The sequence below is a fragment of the Pyrus communis genome, chromosome 10 (assembly GCF_041283825.1).
Source record: "Pyrus communis isolate YQ-2024b chromosome 10, ASM4128382v1, whole genome shotgun sequence".
In the NCBI taxonomy this organism is placed as follows: domain Eukaryota; kingdom Viridiplantae; phylum Streptophyta; class Magnoliopsida; order Rosales; family Rosaceae; genus Pyrus; species Pyrus communis.
Window position 1 is genome coordinate 31,023,832 of NC_142574.1, and position 17,313 is coordinate 31,041,144.

The 17,313-nt window shown below is 38.1% G+C and overlaps 2 protein-coding genes and 1 pseudogene across 6 annotated transcripts; 1 reads left to right on the plus strand and 2 right to left on the minus strand.

The window, feature by feature from the left end:
* The first annotated feature begins 120 nt into the window (after window positions 1–120).
* On the plus strand, window positions 121–2,166 carry LOC137729196 (vacuolar protein sorting-associated protein 28 homolog 2). 3 transcript variants are annotated; one of them, XM_088678817.1, is made up of 2 exons: window positions 121–463; window positions 1,201–2,166. In XM_088678817.1, the coding sequence occupies exon 2, from the start codon at window positions 1,303–1,305 to the stop codon at window positions 1,930–1,932; it is 630 nt and encodes a 209-aa protein (XP_088534943.1). In that variant the 5' UTR covers window positions 121–463; window positions 1,201–1,302; the 3' UTR covers window positions 1,933–2,166. The 3 variants fall into 3 exon arrangements, with proteins under 3 accessions (XP_088534943.1, XP_068324154.2, XP_088534944.1); XM_068468053.2 differs by having other exon boundaries at window positions 276–672; XM_088678818.1 differs by having other exon boundaries at window positions 418–649.
* A 581-nt stretch (window positions 2,167–2,747) lies between these two features.
* LOC137727737 (syntaxin-124 pseudogene) lies at window positions 2,748–4,418 on the minus strand (annotated as a pseudogene). The gene has a single exon (XR_015952106.1). The product of XR_015952106.1 is annotated as a syntaxin-124 pseudogene (transcript).
* A 600-nt stretch (window positions 4,419–5,018) lies between these two features.
* Window positions 5,019–12,255, minus strand: LOC137727736 (B3 domain-containing protein Os07g0563300). 2 transcript variants are annotated; one of them, XM_068466551.2, is made up of 14 exons: window positions 11,899–12,255; window positions 10,667–10,748; window positions 10,435–10,533; window positions 9,961–10,306; window positions 9,502–9,829; window positions 9,243–9,339; window positions 8,926–9,100; window positions 8,530–8,609; window positions 8,159–8,206; window positions 7,806–8,069; window positions 6,975–7,024; window positions 6,628–6,741; window positions 6,453–6,523; window positions 5,019–6,228 (listed from the first exon to the last, which is right to left on the minus strand). In XM_068466551.2, the coding sequence occupies exons 1-14, from the start codon at window positions 12,021–12,023 to the stop codon at window positions 5,444–5,446; spliced, it is 2,664 nt and encodes an 887-aa protein (XP_068322652.2). In that variant the 5' UTR covers window positions 12,024–12,255; the 3' UTR covers window positions 5,019–5,443. The 2 variants fall into 2 exon arrangements, with proteins under 2 accessions (XP_068322652.2, XP_088533581.1); XM_088677455.1 differs by having other exon boundaries at window positions 10,667–11,232; window positions 11,899–12,124.
* Window positions 12,256–17,313: the final 5,058 nt, after the last annotated feature.

The window sequence follows — 17,313 nt, forward strand, 5'->3', positions numbered from 1 at the left end:
GCCTATAATAAAGAGCCCAAGTGTTGGCGGGCCATGAAACCCAGGCCCATAAATCTATAAGTGGGCCTAAAAAGCCCATGATGATAATATTTTAGCGCGAGTGACGTAAAATAACGCGGTCTCGGAGAACGGAGAAAAAGAAGAGAAGGAAGGCCTTGTCGCTTTCCAACTGCTACACCGTAAGCAGCAGCAATCATACACGCTACGCGCACGCAACCCCTCTCTCTCTCCTCTTGTCTTCTCTTCTCTCTCTCTCTCTCTCTCCTCTGTGTGCCGTAACATCAGACTTTCTCTCTCCTCTTCTTCTCGGAGAGACACGTATACAAATACTCCCTGGCGCGGCCCCTCCCTCGATTTTCCCTTTGATATTTTTTTCAATTTTTTATTTCTAAATCTCACCCACTCGAACCCAGCTGCAGCAGAACAAAGTTCTCAACTTTTCCCCATCCGAGCTGCTATTTAGGTAAAATCTCAGAGCTCCCCCAATTTGAATTTTCAATTCGGAATTTCAATTTCTGGGGTTCATTTCGATTTGGGTTTGCTTGGAATCTGCGCTTTCTTTGGTATTTTTGGTTATTCCGTCGTCGGTCATGGCCTCCTGAGATGAAAGGGCCATGGGCGTCCATGGCTGCTGCCGTGTTTGCTTAGTGTGAGAGGCTGATTTGCTTTTGGGTTTGTGTTTCTCTTGCTAATTTTGGATATGTTTTGCTGGGTTTGTCGTTCTTTAAATTTCTGGAAATTATCTATGAAGAATTGAACATTTGTGCCTGTCTAGGGTTTAGGTTTCAGCTGAAGTGTTCATATCTAGGTTGAGATTTAGAAAAAAATTTGGGTTTTGAGCTGGAGCTTTTTTGCTTTTTGCTAGTTCCTTTGTTCCAATCTGCTTCTTACTTATGAAGATAATGTATTTTCCTGTATATTGTTTTCCCAAAATCTGGATCAAAGTTATAGAATGCTAGGTTATGAGAATCATCTTTGTTCCCGGGCCGAAAAGATACGAAAAGAAATTATGATTGTTCTTAGTAAAGCTGAATGTTGTAGCAGATATCATTGATATGAGGGATTGAATTTTTTTCTTCCCAAGCCTTTAAGTGTGTTGATTTTTGTGGATGCTGAGATCTTTCGTTTCTTTTTCTGGTTGTCAATTGAGGGGATAAGTTCTCATACTTCTGTTTTCTCTGTATGCAATTCTTTCTGCAGTGCATAAGGTTCTTTCTCTCCTTTGCGCGTGTCCCATTCTCTTCTCCAATCCTCCACCGGCACACGCACACCTGATACACTTCTTTCACATACATCAGTAAAATGGAGGTCAAGCTGGCCAATGACAAGCGTGAAAGAGAAATGTATGATAGTTTTGCCGAACTATACGCCATTATCAAGACCACTGAGAAGCTTGAAAAGGTGTATGTTCGGGATGTGATCACTTCTTCTGCGTACGAGGCTGAATGCCAAAAACTTATTGCCCACTTTAAGACATTGGCATCCACGCTAAAGGACACCATCCCAAGCATCGAGCGGTTTGCAGATACATACAAGATGGACTGCCCAGCAGCTATAAACCGCCTTGTGACCTCAGGGGTGCCTGCCACAGTGGAGCACCGGGCTGCTGCAGCTTCCTCCATGACTTCCTCAGCTGCTGCTGTGGCAGAATGCACACAGAATTTCATTACTGCAATGGACTCCTTGAAGCTGAACATGGTGGCAGTTGATCAGGTGCACCCGCTGCTCTCGGACCTCTCAACGTCCCTCGGGAAGTTAACCTTTCTGCCACCGGACTTTTTGGGAAAGGTGAAGTTGAAGGAATGGATTGCAAGGCTGTCGAAGATGGGAGCAGCCGATGAGTTGACGGAGCAGCAGTCAAGGCAGCTTCACTTTGATCTCGAGTCATCTTACAACTCGTTTATGTCAGCTTTGCCGAATTATGGTACTTGACACCCCCACTTAACGGATTACTACTTTTCTGCAGCGTGTATGTGTATATTTTGGGGAATGCCTGTTCCGAACTTCGTGCTTAGTGTCGATATTTTATGTCAATCATTCCAGATATGATTTCCAAACTGTATTGTAGGAATTACACTTGAATTCAGTTTCTTGATTTTTAATGGTAAATGATCTCGGTGGTTTGATTGAAATGAAATGCTCAATCTTCGGGCTATTTTGTGAGTAGTGTATTGTTTGATGGCCATTTTGTGAAAGGAATTGTTTGATGTATAAATGATTAGTTTCTCTACTACTTTTGGTTTTGGTGCACCAACCGTGGCCTAATTCTATTAAATTAGTGTCTTTAGAATTAGATAACGAAAAGTTCTTTCGCTTTGTGCTTCTTTTATAAAGCACTTGGGAGCTTCCTTCATAAGGCACTTGGATTTTAACATGCTTCTAATAGAAGCTCTTAGGAGAAAGCATTACCAAATCGAAATCGATAGCTCATCAAACTCAAAAAATGTTTTGACTTTAAAATGCGAGGGCTGATTTAGAAGTGTTTTTAAAATGATTAAAAGTACTTTTTGGTGAAAATATTTTTGGAACCAATGCTTAGTAAATATGCAAATGAATCATGAAAAAACACTTGAAGTGCTTTCTACGAGAAACACATAAATGGTGCTTCTTGCTGGAAGCACTTTAAGTGCTTTTGGAACCCAAAAACATTTTCTCTAAAGTGTTTTCAGTCATTTTAAAAACACTTTCAAACGAGCCCTAAGTCGTGGAGAAATGGTAAGAACGCGGGAATGGGGGCAATGAAAAAGTAGTTAAAAATGCAATGTCATTCATAAAACGAGAATAAAATTGGTTACAAATAAATGTCTAATTCGTTACTTCATGAGAATTCCATGCATTTACCATCTGCCATTTCGGTCCCGTTGCCCCGAGAGATTTAAAAGTTTAGAGGATGCCCAAATGTGAATGAACCTTGAACTTCCATTTCTAAGTTTTGCTACTTTTGTGTCACAATTGTGTGTGTGAAAGACATGAAACCGCACCCCTCAAGAACAAACGGTTCTATTTTCTTGCGTAGGGATTGTGGCGCTCTACTTTTAGCCGTATGCACTTTAAAATGAATGTGCAGGAGACCAAAAGAGGAGCGTCAAAATCGCTAGTCTTTTTTCTTTCCTTCTGAACTCGCCGTAAGATCTAACTATGAACAAAGTCTCCCCCATTTCCCTCTTTCTATTTCATATGGGGCAAAACTTGTAAGATAATTGGAATTAGGATGAGAATGATGAGGACTATTCCAAGAATTATTGCAATGCATGTCCACTTCCTTGATTTCTTCTGCTGTTCTTTGGCTACCTGAAGGTTTTCAGTGCCGCGTCTCACGAAAGAACTCGCGTGCATGACGTGGCTCTCAATGTCGTTGAGCTGATGGCCCTGAGCTTCGACCAGGGCCGCCATGTCCAAGAATATCTGATGCAGCTCGATCAAATTCTTCTCGATCTCCTTCACAGCATCGTGTCTCTCTTGCATTTCGGATATGGTGTCCATAATCTGACCTCTCCCCTGCTCCTGAATTGCCTTCTGCAGAAAACTCTCACTCTCTCCGCTCGAAATCAAAGTTTCGATGGTATCCTCGCTCGCTTTCTCTCCGGTGATTGTGAAATACCTGCGTTCTATTGTTTCCTTGTACTCGGCTGTCATCCTGGCTCTCAACCCTTGAAAGTCATCCATCATGTCCTTTAACTTCTTCCCCAAGCCACTAACCACCGAGGTTCTCGTTCGATCAGCAGAGGATCCAGGGCCGCACCCGGGAAGGTTCCTGTGCGCTGCGTTCGAACGCTCTAAACCTTCGAGCTTTCCCTTGATGATTTTGACCCTTTTGAGGACCTGCTCGACTTCCAAGTCCATTCGAGTCCGGAGCTCCTTCATGGTTTTCGCATTGTGCACGGTCTTGCTCTCCTCATTGGCGTCCTGCAGCTGCTTGTACAGCCTCTCGACCTGCCTCATGTCCTCCTTCACATTCTCCACGTCTTCGAAGAACTTGTCGAGGTTAACACTTTCCTTGCCGGCCTCCATGTCGTCGAGGTAGGCCTGCTGGTTCAGGTCCGTGTACTTCTTAAACGAGCTCGAAAATAAGTCGTTCATCTTGCCTCGATCTTATGTATAATCAAAGGCGCTTTTCTTAAAAACTGCTTTTCTATGGGGATTTCTCTCTCTCTAATGTTGGTGTAAATACAGAAAAGCACGTAAAGTTGAAACCATATGCGTATAACAGGTAAGCTAAATTAAATCGAAGTGTGCTTTTCTTAAAAGTGCTTTTGGATGGGGGTTTCGGGCTTCTGCAACCTCCTCTGCATCCACATTGTGCGTAAGGAGGAGGAGGTGACAAAAGCAGAAGCTGTCACCAAGATATGGACGAAAGAAGAAGTTTCCTTATTTTTGGTGAGGAGGGGGTGGTGGGGTGGGATTAGCATTAGAGGTTTTGGATTAATTGCATAATTAGGACCAGCCAAATTAACCTATAATACCGTTTTAACGATGGCCGTACAGTAGCTCCTGAGTTGACACGTGGCATTATCCTATTCTCTTAATCTGATGGTTGACTTGGTCGTACGTTTCTCTCCTCCCTACCACTAGTTTGATTTAAGATAATTGTGGATAATTAACCTGCCCTAATTATAAATGGATTAGCAACAAGTAGATGTAATTAACCATTTGTATTTGCAAAACGGAACACATCTAATACAAGTAAACCCTAACAAGCTCACAAAGATAACAACCTAATTACGGAAATCTAACCCGATAAAAAAAACTAAAGTTACCCCCATCAGTTGTAACGTACAAAAACAAACTCACAAAGCGATATTTTAAACTAGTACAATCTATAATATACAAAAAGGAGATCCAAACTAGGAATCGGATAAAATAAAATAAAAAGGGCTAAAGTTACCCCTCTCAGTTGTAACGTCCAAAAAAGAGACTGACAAAGCGATATTTTATACTACTATAATCTATAATCTAGGGGAAGGAGAGTCAAACAAAGGTACGGGAGATCGGAGACGAGGTATCTAATTAGCTGCGGCTAGCAAAAAATACATATTATTAAGATATCGCACAAAATTACCAGCAATAAACGCAAAATAAACAATAGGTGCCGGGAAAAGAGAGTTCATTTACATTACATCCCTCAAAGTCTCACTGCAAGGTATTGAGGTGAGCTTCTAAAACGAAACTGCGTTGCCTCGACCTGCCACACGATTCAGTTGCATTCATCGCTTTCCCTATTAAAAAACCGGCTCTCGTGTCCGTTTATATGATTTAGAGAGGACAACATCATACCAAATTATAGTTTCGCAACGAAGTTACCTTCTTCCACCTCTTTATGTACAAACGTGGAGATGCGCGATACCCGTGTTGATGAATGTACAACAAAACTATCTCCGGTTCAGAACAGCAGCCCCGCATTGCTGATGACCTACATATCGTTGCACGGAATGATGTATTAATGTTATCCCGTAGCAGTCATTGATGCTGATGCTGTGATGGGTAATGTTGCAGGACAGTCGTTGCCACTATCATGATTGCTACTTTCGAGGTTTACACCGTTGCTGAGGGGTTCTCCCGCTCCTGCTTCACTTGCAGCTCGTGGTGACCCGTTGCCTGATGACTTTTCACCACCACCAGAGCTTGACAATCTCTGCTGCCTGAGATACCTTGCTGTGGCATCGTGAAGCAACTTCATCATGCCGCCCGAATCGGATCCAGGCGACAGCTCATCCTCCCGCTCCGGCTGGATATTCAGGTCAATTTGGCCTTTAAAAGGTGAAGTTGAGGATTTCGTCAGGTTAAGGTCATCATCGGAAAGTTCAAGGATCTCTATTTTCGGGTTTGGACTAGTGCTTCCTGCGTTACAATATAAAAGGGTGTCATCCTCCGGTTTATCAACCACCAGTAATGGCCCCTTGTGCTGCTTTTTGCGTGTAGTTTCTGCTTCTTTATCTGACTGTTTCTTCTCACGCCGTAGCATTAATGTACGGAAGCGACGCTTCACTGTTGAGCACACATTGCAGGTGCATGTTTGCTTGTGTTTAGGACCCTTCCCACTAGGGGGCTGGATGCAGACAATACATGAACATCCGGGCCTATGTCGTGGGTGTTTTGTGGTGGCCTGACCTGATGATGGTAGTGACTCACCCTCTCCCAAGATGGCTAGGTTCGCAAGTGTGTCAAGCCCCTCCAGTACTTCAATGTTATCGGGGTCCTGTTTAGCAGCCTTCATTTTCTTAGAAGCAACTGCTCAATCAGAATAAAAAACAAACAGTTGCAAATTTGATAAATTGGAAGGATGTGCGCGTGTAAATGTTAGAGAAAAACTTGCACGTAGGAAAAGAAAAATAACCATTTAGAAATGGGTAGGCCAAAAAGAAGAAAATGTAGTGCCCACAACCAAGTTGTTCTCTTAAGACACGTGACTCAATGAGCTCTGGATTATGATAATTGTTTCCAGTAATTCATACCTGTATTACAGCGGGGTAGCAAATCTTGAAGCTGTTCCGTTGTCAATTCTTGAGCTGCTGAACACAAAGATCTGGCGGATATTTTTCAAAACATTAAAAATTCAGTTTATCAACATGCACAGCCTTGGAGCTGATATCAATCTCAGGTGACACATTAGGGAAACTGTTCATTTACCTTTCAGGGTCCCATGAATTCTCAGAACAAGTCCACTTTGATGGTAGAAGAGCATTGATAGGCAGTTTGCGAAATTTGAAACAATCTTCGCATTGAGCCCACTGAATCCTTTCACTGGCAAGAACGGAACAAAACATTTGAAGCTGGTAGATATTTTATTACGTGCCTTTCAGTCTCTTCAAAATATTCCAGAAATGGGAAAGAAAACAGAAAATTTTCACCCAGCAGCACACCGAGGCACAATTTTGTTAGCCAAATAAATGTTAACCAACAAACTTATCAACGAGCCCACTTAGGTAACTAAATAGAAGTCTTCACAAACAGATCTTAGCACTAAATTGCCTTACCCTGCTCTACCGGTCGCATAAATTGTTGGCTTCCCAAGAAGTGGAGCATCCTGTAATTTGAAATAGTAGATGTCAGTATAGATAATGGAGGGGTCCTTACCCAATATTGAACAAGATACCATAGTTAGAGAACGTAACACATCAAAGACTACAAAGATGCAATGAAAGATGTAACACTCCCTATTAAGTGCCAAATCTATATTCCCGCTAAGAGAGGATGTTTTGATTCAACAGTTGACATGGGGTTTGGGGCTGGGGACAGTTGGGAAATGGGTGAGGGCAGCCCCCATTAAATAGCCCACTCCTGACGTTCAGCTCAAAAATGAATATAAGTAATCACAACTTGAAATAAGTTTGGTAAAGACCCAACCATCCAGAAGGAAGAGAGAGGAATCAATGGCAGACTAGAAATCTCTACAAGTTCAAGATCAAATTATTATATCGTGTAACATTGCCACGCATCACTCTGGAATTGATCACATAAAAGAAGCTTGCGGAGATTCATCTAGCATTTGTTTTCTTTTTGAGTTTTGTTAATCCATAACTCAATATCATTTTCTTTCTGAGTTTTGGAACTCAGTACAAAAGAATGACATCCAAATAAAGTATTATCTGTATAGTTCCATCATGACAAGATATAAATGTTATTGTACCTCACATTATTTTTTTGGGGCACAATAGTAGTTGCAATCTGTTAGGAAACAAATTTAAGCCATAGTTGTGGTCAAAGGGAATGAACAGACACATCAGAGCAAAGGAACAAGCAAAAAACATGAGCAACAAAGGGCAACGTGAACCCTTTTGAAAAAGGAATAGTAGTGAACCGTGTACCTCATATTCCTCAAACTCAAAGCCTTCAATCACCACAACAGTGGGAACATGGTTAGCAGGAGGGCGAAGCAGGCCTTGAGCTTCTTCCCATGTAACCTTCAGTTCTATCAGGTCTTCATTTTCAATTCTCAGACGCTTACTCTTAGAACCCAAGTTACTGTTCTTTCTTTTTTTAGGCAGATAATATTTATCTGCCAGTGCTTCTTTTGCTATGTAACCTGACTTATCAACATTAGACCATGAGCTAGGATCTGCCACTTCAACCTGGTTCATTGATAAAAAGCTAGGTGATTCTGAACTCTTTACAAAAAAATTTGAAAAACTTCACCAGATAAAGTTTCTGTTATAGTAACTTCTGCATGGGCTGAAACTCCGTTGGTTGTCTTGTTTGCCTCATTTTCCTACCATTGTAGTGTAAAAGAAAATGAAACCTAAGTAATGAACCTTACAGAAAACCAAATACAAAGCTCTATATAAATAAGATAAATGCATGCAACAGAGTTTGTCGAGTGAATCAAGTGCAGACTCGGAGAAAAAAATGCCATTAGCCGATCATGCAACTTAATTGAAGTGCATAAATAGTCTGATATCAGTGTCTATTTATCTGATATTTACAACCCAAAAACAAAAACGGCATCCTGGATACATGCCGCTTAAATCACCTGTATATTGCCAATAAAACAAATTAAATTCACCAGGAACTGGATGTTGAACAGGGCAAAACCTGATCAGATTGTAGGGAAGTTGAAGCCTTTCTGAACCCCATAACCAATTTCCCTTCTGGTTCCAATCGACTAAATGTCACTGAGAAAACAGATAAACTCTTCAGTGCCAAAGTGAGGGAACAAAGTCAGAATGAATTAATTGTAGTACGTAGTGAGAGAAAGAGAGAGATGCATGAAAACAAGAATTACATTGAGAGCATCAAATCCAAAAGCCAAAATAACTTTATAATGCAAGAATCCAAAAAACTAGCAACACTGAACCAAATTAAAAAATGTATACCTATATAATGTAATAAAAAAAATCTTCTTATGAGAGTATTGTTAGAGTCCTTGCCGAGTTTAAGCAAGAACCAGAACATTCATCAGAAATTTCTCCAGTGATGTAATACCATTACCTATGTCACCGGCCAGCAATTGCATGGATTGTATGCAAGGGGTAACCCCCTCCAAAACATACATTCTGCTATTATTGTTGGGCCAGAAGCGAAACTGAAAAATCCATTCCTTGCCCTTTGAATCCTGAACTTTAAGAGGTAACCCTTCGGGCTGAGAAATTGGAGGAAAGTAGGCCTGTCACATAGGGGCAGAATGTTAATTGGATATGAAATAAAAAACTATGTCAACCTATAACTTTTGTGGCAAATTCGAAAAGAAGATTCTTTCCATTATGCCTCAAAATACCAGGTTAGGCTTAGAAGGCATCAAGACGCACCTCTGCACATTTTTTTGGCAACACCAAACGCCCGATCCGTCCAGCATCACTAGCACTCAACATTTTCTCGAATAGTGGAGTGATTACAGTATTTTTACTTGGATATGGTTAAGGTGTACAGTATAAAAGAATAAAGACTCAACAAATTTTAAGAAGAGGCAGGACCGTTATACAATCAGCCTTAAGAAATATAATATAAAGCATATACAACACTGTAATGTTAGAGAAAAGGGAAAAATTATATTGACTTAAAGGATACTCTCCAGATATATGCTGCAGCTCTTGATCAGTGAATCTAGGCCAGTACCGAGGAAGTAACTGATTTCTTCCCCGGGCATCTGCTCGAGGCCTTGCATTGCGGATCTGAGTATCACCAGATGATTCAACTACATTATGTGAATTACCATTATAATTCTTTGCCAAATGAGCGATTGGCCGCAAATTAGTTCCAGTAACCCCCAGTTGTGGGTTTGTTTCACTTGCAGATCCATAAGGTACAAACTGTGGAGTAGACGGTTCTTCCTTCAAAGAGGTAGACTGCTGGGATATATTTAAACAAGAACCACTTTTCTCCTCCATGTTATTTCCTACAGCAAAATGTTCACAACAATTTAACAACCAACTACCCATTTCATTCTACAGCATGGAGCAGAAGCAAGGAAAGTTGGCATATCTATTATATTCCTCACTATGCTAAATGTCATGAAAAAATCGTTACCTGGGTTCCCAATCCCATTTTCAAGACTTTGTTGTGTGCCAATACTGAGGTTTACTTTCATTAGTCTTTCAGAAAATTCCTCAACTTTCTTCTTTTCCAAGGTGGAGACAAATATTCTCTCACTGGCATTAAGTTTGTTAATTCCAGTTGAACCATCAACTTCAAGTGGCACCCTTGTATGCAACTCAGATGAAGGAATAGAAGAATTGAATAAACTGGGCGCTTGCCTCCATGGTACAGGACCAGATCCAGCCAACTGAGTCCAATTTTTGGTAGACAGGTCCTTAAGTCTCTCAGATAAAGGAGAATGGAAGAACATAGATGTTGGCCATGCCGGGTTTGATCTCTAGATTAACAACAGAATAGCATGGTTTTTGGTACATTCAAGAAAATACTAAAATAAACAAAGGTTGATGTAGCAGAAATTGACGATTGAAACATACGATTTTAGTTATTTGATGAAAACCTCCTTACCATAACATAATTTTTCCTTGCACATGTCATGCACTCAATTCCTCCGGGATCCAACAATGTAAATGCATGACTTGAAACGATGCATCCACAATGAACCCGCTGCAAAGGAAGACTAAAGATATCAACATTTATACAAGAAATTCAAAGCTAAAATCAGTACGACATTCTTTTTAACATTAAAATGTTTACACTATACAGGATATAAATTAATATGGAAAAACTATCCACTTACCTTCCCACAAGACTCACAGCACCTCCAACCAGCAGCATTTGTATGAAAGGTCTCACAGAATCTTCCTTCCTCATAAGCAACACTTGGATCACAGAAGTAAAAAAAAAAAAAAAAAAAAAGAGGGAGATATCTTTCAGTACATTGATGAATCACTTAGTGGTCCAATTTTGATCCTTGACATAGCCTGTTGAAATTCTAAGGTGTTCTAAAATTAATCAACAGCCATGCATCCCTGCTTCCCTGATTAAAGTTGTATCGAACTAACTCAGTAACTGGTAATGAAGCTTGAAAATTTGGGCAAACCTAGCTACACAAATTCATCGCCTGAGTAAGACTGCAAATTTACACAATGGGAAGACCTTCCATATGCCTAGTATTGGAACAAGCAGTTTAAACTTTAGTTTTTCTTCATAATTTTCGGTCAATTATAAATTCCTTTTCCGCATGAATCTTCAAAATCAAAAGCTTCCCATTACCACATATTTTGCAGAAGTTTGATAAATTTGCGTGCCTCAAATGGTCAAACTCTCACATGAATCTTCCATATTTGTCCAATTAACCAAAACCTGAAAGAATTAAAAACCATCTTGTAGTTTCACTTCTTTATGGTTTTCATTGCGGGTTTGCTTTCACCGAAAATAATTACCAGAGGGTTAAGGCTTAGCAAAGTTATATTTGAACATAACAATACAGACAAAAAACAAAATCCCGAAACCAACTGAGGCCACACACTTGTAGTTTCTTGAACACCACATTAAATCATCCGCTGAATTCAACGAAACAGTTAATTCAAACATCATTTCATTTTTTTTTCCCTAAATTAAATTAAATACAGTGTTGCTCTTCACTCGTACTCCACAAAGTAGCTCGGCACTGGTACAAACGAGAGCTCCGACGCAGTTTACTAAATAGAAACCAAGCTATTCATTCCCCTCAATCGAATTCGAAAGACTAACGGAAGAAAACGGAGCAGATGCTGGTGTTCCCAAACTACCCTCCAAAAAAAAAAACCCAATCTTGCTGTGCATAACGCCACGACATGCTCCAAATTTAGCAAATTCCCCCCAAAACCCCGCTCTTAAAACCCTAAGCTCGATTTCAAACCAATCAACGGAACCCCAAACTACGTCGCACGAAGCAGTAAATTGAAACAAAGAAAGGCCACTGAACCAGTTCAAAAATGGAAATTCAAAAATCAAGACATAAAATGGAATGGAAAATGCTTGACTTACTAGCACCGATCGCACAGCTCGGAGTACTCGCCAGTCCGGAGCCGCCAGCCCTTTCTCGGAAACTCCGATTTCACCTCCTTGCACTCAGGATTGTAGCACACCTTCGAAGCCGACGACGACGACATCGGAGAAGCGCAGCATATAAGAAGCTAAAACCTAGAAATTAAAGAGCGGAGGAGCTGTTGGGAGAGAGGAGGAGGAGGCTGCAAAGAAATGAAAATACAGTGGTTTCCGCTTTGATCTGTACGTAATCATATAGAGCGAGAAACAGGGACAGAGACAGAACGAGTTGGAGAGGGTTTCAGAGAGAGAGGGGAGAAAAAGAAAGTGTAAATCTTTTATTCTTGGAAGCGAGAGAAAGTAAATAAATGCGTGAAAATCTACATTTAAGGGTTAAGATTTTCTCCTTCCGTTGAAAATAACTCTTTTTTAAATACCTCGATATTCTAAATTACTCAAGTAAATTACGATGATAATTACACATTTGTTTTAGTCAACAAGCTCAGTATATATTGAATTCACGTTTAAGAGAGCAAATATAGTATCTTAAGCATGAAATAAATAACTCCGACATAAGTGCAAATGCGATGGACATATTGATATATTCAACTATCCTAATTCATATTTGCAACGAAAATCTTTTTCGTATGAAAATTCAATCCACGTGCAAAAGAATGTATACATAATTCAAGCTATCTGACAAAAGACGAGATCGAAGTCAAATGCAAAGAAGGAGACACTATCCATAAATTACGAAAAACTTTAAAAAAACAGAAGTTAAATTCAGATGCAAATAAATATGCATACATTATCCTGATCGACTGACCTAATCTGTCCTTGTAATAAACACTTAAGATTAAGAGCGGATTTAAAATCAAGTCCGGTCATGTTAGCCTTGGGTCTGGCGTCGTCGTTTCTCGGATGTCATTTTCGTGGCGGCATTGAGTCAAATTTTCCATTTTATCTGAAAAGCCATTGACGTGTATGCCCACCTGATCTAACGAGGCAGGGGCAAGTCCGTAATTTCATACAATATTGACTTGGTTGGACTAGTGGGAGAGGAAAATGTGAAGAGCGAGCTGGGAGGTTTATGTACTCGCGGGTGTAGAGAAGTTTGATCGGTTAGAAGGAATAATTTGTGCATGGCCCGCAAAGGGGCATGCAATCACGTAACGCCTACTTCTGTGGAAAATGAATCCTCTTCAGAACTCTTTCCACTTAATTCATTTAATTTGGAATTTGGATTGTTAAAATTTGATCCAATTACTACAAACATAGGGACCCTTTAATATTGATAATAATTATAACCGTTGGATTAAATTTTAACAACATGAATCCCAAACTAAATGGATCAGGTGAAAAGAGATTATGTAGGCTTATTGGTTTGACATCGTCTTCTATTTCCCACTTTCACAGCAACTTTTTCCCTTCCTTTTTTTTTTTTTTTGTTTGGGGGGGGGGGGGAATACATGTAAGAAGTCATTTTTTCTTGCATAATTAAATATACGTACAATATACGTACAAATGAAAGATTATTGTTAGTTTTTTTTATTATACTATGCGAACGTGCAAGTTTGTAATTTACACACAACGAACCAAAAGTGTTCTCGAACTAATTATTATACGTAAGGAGTCAATGTTGTTCCTTTTAAATTTTTACTTGTGAGCGTAAACTTTATTTTTTGTTTGATCTTAACGAGCTGCTTTGTAACGTATTGTGAATTACACATAATAAGTTGAGCATGTTCATGAAAGAATCAATATATGAAGGGGGTGTATTTTCAATACAATGCTTGACATATGTACATAAACTTTTGTTTACATGATCTTAACGAGCTACTTTAGAATGCATCTAATCATTGAGTTTGATGCCAAAGCAGTGACATGAATCGTAAAAAATGAAATTGACGTTGAGGCTTCTTTAGTTTTTCATGACATCTGGTCCCTCGCTCGTTGTGTTAGGTCTGAGGAGTTCAAATTTACACTTAGGGAGGGAATTCGCGCGACACATTTTGTGATAGCATATGTTCAAAAAGTAGATGCTTTTTTAGTTGGAATTGTATTGGTTCGGAATTTCTTTTTATCTTAATTGAAAATATAAACGTCTGAATTAGAATCTAATAAAATCTATCTTTTTTATAATAATAATAATAAAATCTTAACGAGCTACATTATTTATGTTGAGTTGCATCTACGCGTAATAAGTCAAACAATGTTCAGGAAATAATTATTATGGTTAAGGTGTCATTCGTGATTGCATGAATAACTGTTTCTTCTGGTCGGTCGTCACTCCTAAATCCTAATTAAGGGAAAAAGTGTAAAAGTGATTAATGCCTCAAAGTCATTGATTCTTCACTTTATTGTTATATGTAAAGTCTCTGATTAACATGGCAAGAACACGACCCCAACTTTCAAAAGTGATAGTGACATTTTTCCACACGAAATTATATTGAAATTTTTTTGGTATGTAAAATTTTTTTTTATATAAAACAAAATAAACAATTTTCTTACATTTACGTACGTACTACTGTTGTGGTTTAGAAAATCAATAGCTAATTTTGTATATAAAAATTTGATAAATTTTGTCACGGTTAAATCTCCTTGAATTTATATGGTTGAATTGTACGTAGAGTTGTAGTCGAACTTTAAATTAAATAAATCAATTAATGGCACATTTCTCCTAAGCAAAGCCATCAACTCAGGTTCATTTCATTTTGAAAAAAAAAATTGCTTTAATGGAATTAGTCGGCTATGACTTCGTCCAATGTGTATCCTTTTAATCGTTACTGAAATGAGAGATTTTTCAATGCATTCGAAAAACAAAACGGTACGTCATATGTTATTATACAAGTGAAGAACAATTTTTTTTTTTTCAAGTGTTCCTCCATTTGTATAATTACATATTGATTAATGTGCTCGTAAGTTCAAGCACACTAAAAAATCTCTACAACGAGAGGCGATCGATGACATACGACGTGTTTTCTTGCTACATTTTTACAAATTTGTATTTCATCTAGATCCAAATTGTAGAGATCTTAGGAATCCTTCATCCTAGCCGTTCATCGTACATCGTGCCTCTAGAAATCATTTAAAATTTTTATTTAAAATTAAACATAATAGGACCTAGCAAAAACTGACCACAATATATACGATAAACGACTAAAATATAAGAACAAAGAGCATCCGGAGAGAAACCTTATCCCATTTTTTCATGCAAAGTTTGGAAGACTCGTGTGGAGCAATATGCAAAAATGAGAATAAATAAATAAATTAGTTTAATAATTTATAGGCTATGTATCTAGCTAGGGACGACAGAGACGACAGAGACAATGTATACAAAATGATCCAAGCATTTATCGGGTTACGATATTTGATTTGTCTATTGCCTGCGCAATAGACAAATTTATCTAAATAATTATAGACAATAGACAAATTTATCTAAATAATTATCGATCGTGTGTTAGTAGTATGGTTTTCTTTTGACAAAAGATGGAAAAGAGAATTATGCTGGGGTTTACGACCTGGATACTCATTTTTTTACACATATCTAGACACATATTTGTGAGATTCATTCAATAATTTTTTGTTTAACGATCCAAAACGTTTATGTTTTAGTATATCACTCATAGATCATCATTAAAAAAATTAGACAAATTCAAAACCATTAAAACATTCATTTTGAGTACCGTTCGTTAAAAAAAAAAAAATACTATTGTTTAGATCAATGGACATTTGATTTTGGATTTGGATGATTTTTGATACATATGATCTTGAAAAACTTTAAAAAAAAAATGGTTGGATAATTAAAATAATTTATGATGTAGACCTTAACCGTTATACTAAATTCATTTTTACGGGGGAGGAAGAACTTGAATTAGGTACAGAAGATAAAACATATTTCGGTAGCTAACTTAACTAAACTCAACCATGCGTTATAATAACATGCTATGATTTTTCATGTCTTACCACAACGTATCGATAATTAAGTTATCTATAGTTAGCGTGGACGTATGATTAATAACATGCATCATGATCAGTATTATTAAGCTTAGTTATGTGAGTCAATATTAGAGCTTAGCAAATAGTCTTCGGCCACATCTAACAATCAACACAATATTCTGTGTTTTCTTGTTTTTTTGTTCCTAGGAATAAGAGTAAGCCTAACAATTAAGTTTTACAATTTAGTGATCGGGTACTGACGGGTAGCCACATGTACATCTCTACACACTGAACATATTTTCGATTAGGAAAATGTTGGGCGATCGTGTTTATTAATTATATTTGTTGCCTATATGATGTGATAGTTGACCGTTGAAATTTTTTTTAATGGATTAAAACAAAAATTTAACTATCAACCGTCACATCAGATAATCTATACAATATGATTCAAATAGATGGTTTCTTTTCGATATGTTTGCATGTGATAATCCACTACATGAAAACGGATATAGATGTGAAACATGCAACAGATAATACCAAATACACAGATATATATATATATATAGCGCGCACACACACACATACACTTTTGGCGTAGCTGGTTCATTTGTGAAACACCATCGATACGTAAAAATGGAAGAAAAAAATAAAGAGAGGGTAGGCTGAATAAAAGAGTTCGATTGCTTGGTGGTGTCTAAAGTTAGAGTGCAGGACCATGTGTGCAGGTCTAGGATTGTACATGTTTTGTAAGAAAACTACAAACCGAAAAGCAAGATGATGATGGAGATATATTGCAATGTATGAAAGCAACTTGTTTTGTAAGCTATAGATTCGGATTAGTATGAAGATACGCATTTTGACACAGGTTTTTATAGCTCTTATTTTGTAAAATTTTAAAAGATCCAAATTATTTATATTTTAATTCAACATTCATAGATCATTTTCGATACATTGTACGGTTAGAAATCATTTAAAATTTAAAATTAAGTATAAATAGTACTTAATAAAAACTGACCGCACGATGTACGATAAACGGTCATGATCATAAAATCTCCTAGATTATGAGGAAAAGAATCCGACGAGGATCCTTTTCCTTTAATGAGTTGATCTTTAATGCATAAACAGGAAAAACAAACAAATTCAATAATCGTATAACATTACAAAATGAAAATGAAAACAAAAAACGGATAAGGTCGATAGCATCCCCTTTTGCGCTCAGCATTTGACAACAATATTATGAAGCAGGAATGATTTGGACCACATGATTCTGATTGGGTGAAGACATCCGACCGGCGTGTTGATGCTGCCACCGCACGTCATGTGCATGAATCATACATAAGTAAACAACCTATGACATATAATCATGTATGACACAACGACGCATTTCCTGCAATCATTGCCACATCTTTGCCTCTAATTAAACCTAATAATTATCGTTCAACATTCTCTTTCTTAAATTCACATATTCTTATTTAT

Bases quoted from the DNA above. Each gene is read 5' to 3' on its own strand.
- LOC137729196 (XM_088678817.1), top strand. From the start codon at position 1,303: ATGGAGGTCAAGCTGGCCAATGACAAGCGTGAAAGAGAAATGTATGAT.
- LOC137727736 (XM_068466551.2), bottom strand. From the start codon at position 12,023: ATGTCGTCGTCGTCGGCTTCGAAGGTGTGCTACAATCCTGAGTGCAAG. The intron at 8,207-8,529 runs GTTTTGCCCTGT...CTACAATGGTAG, and splicing joins CTTCCCTACAATCTGATCAG to GAAAATGAGGCAAACAAGAC. The intron at 6,524-6,627 runs GTAAATGAACAG...AATATCCGCCAG, and splicing joins AATTCATGGGACCCTGAAAG to ATCTTTGTGTTCAGCAGCTC.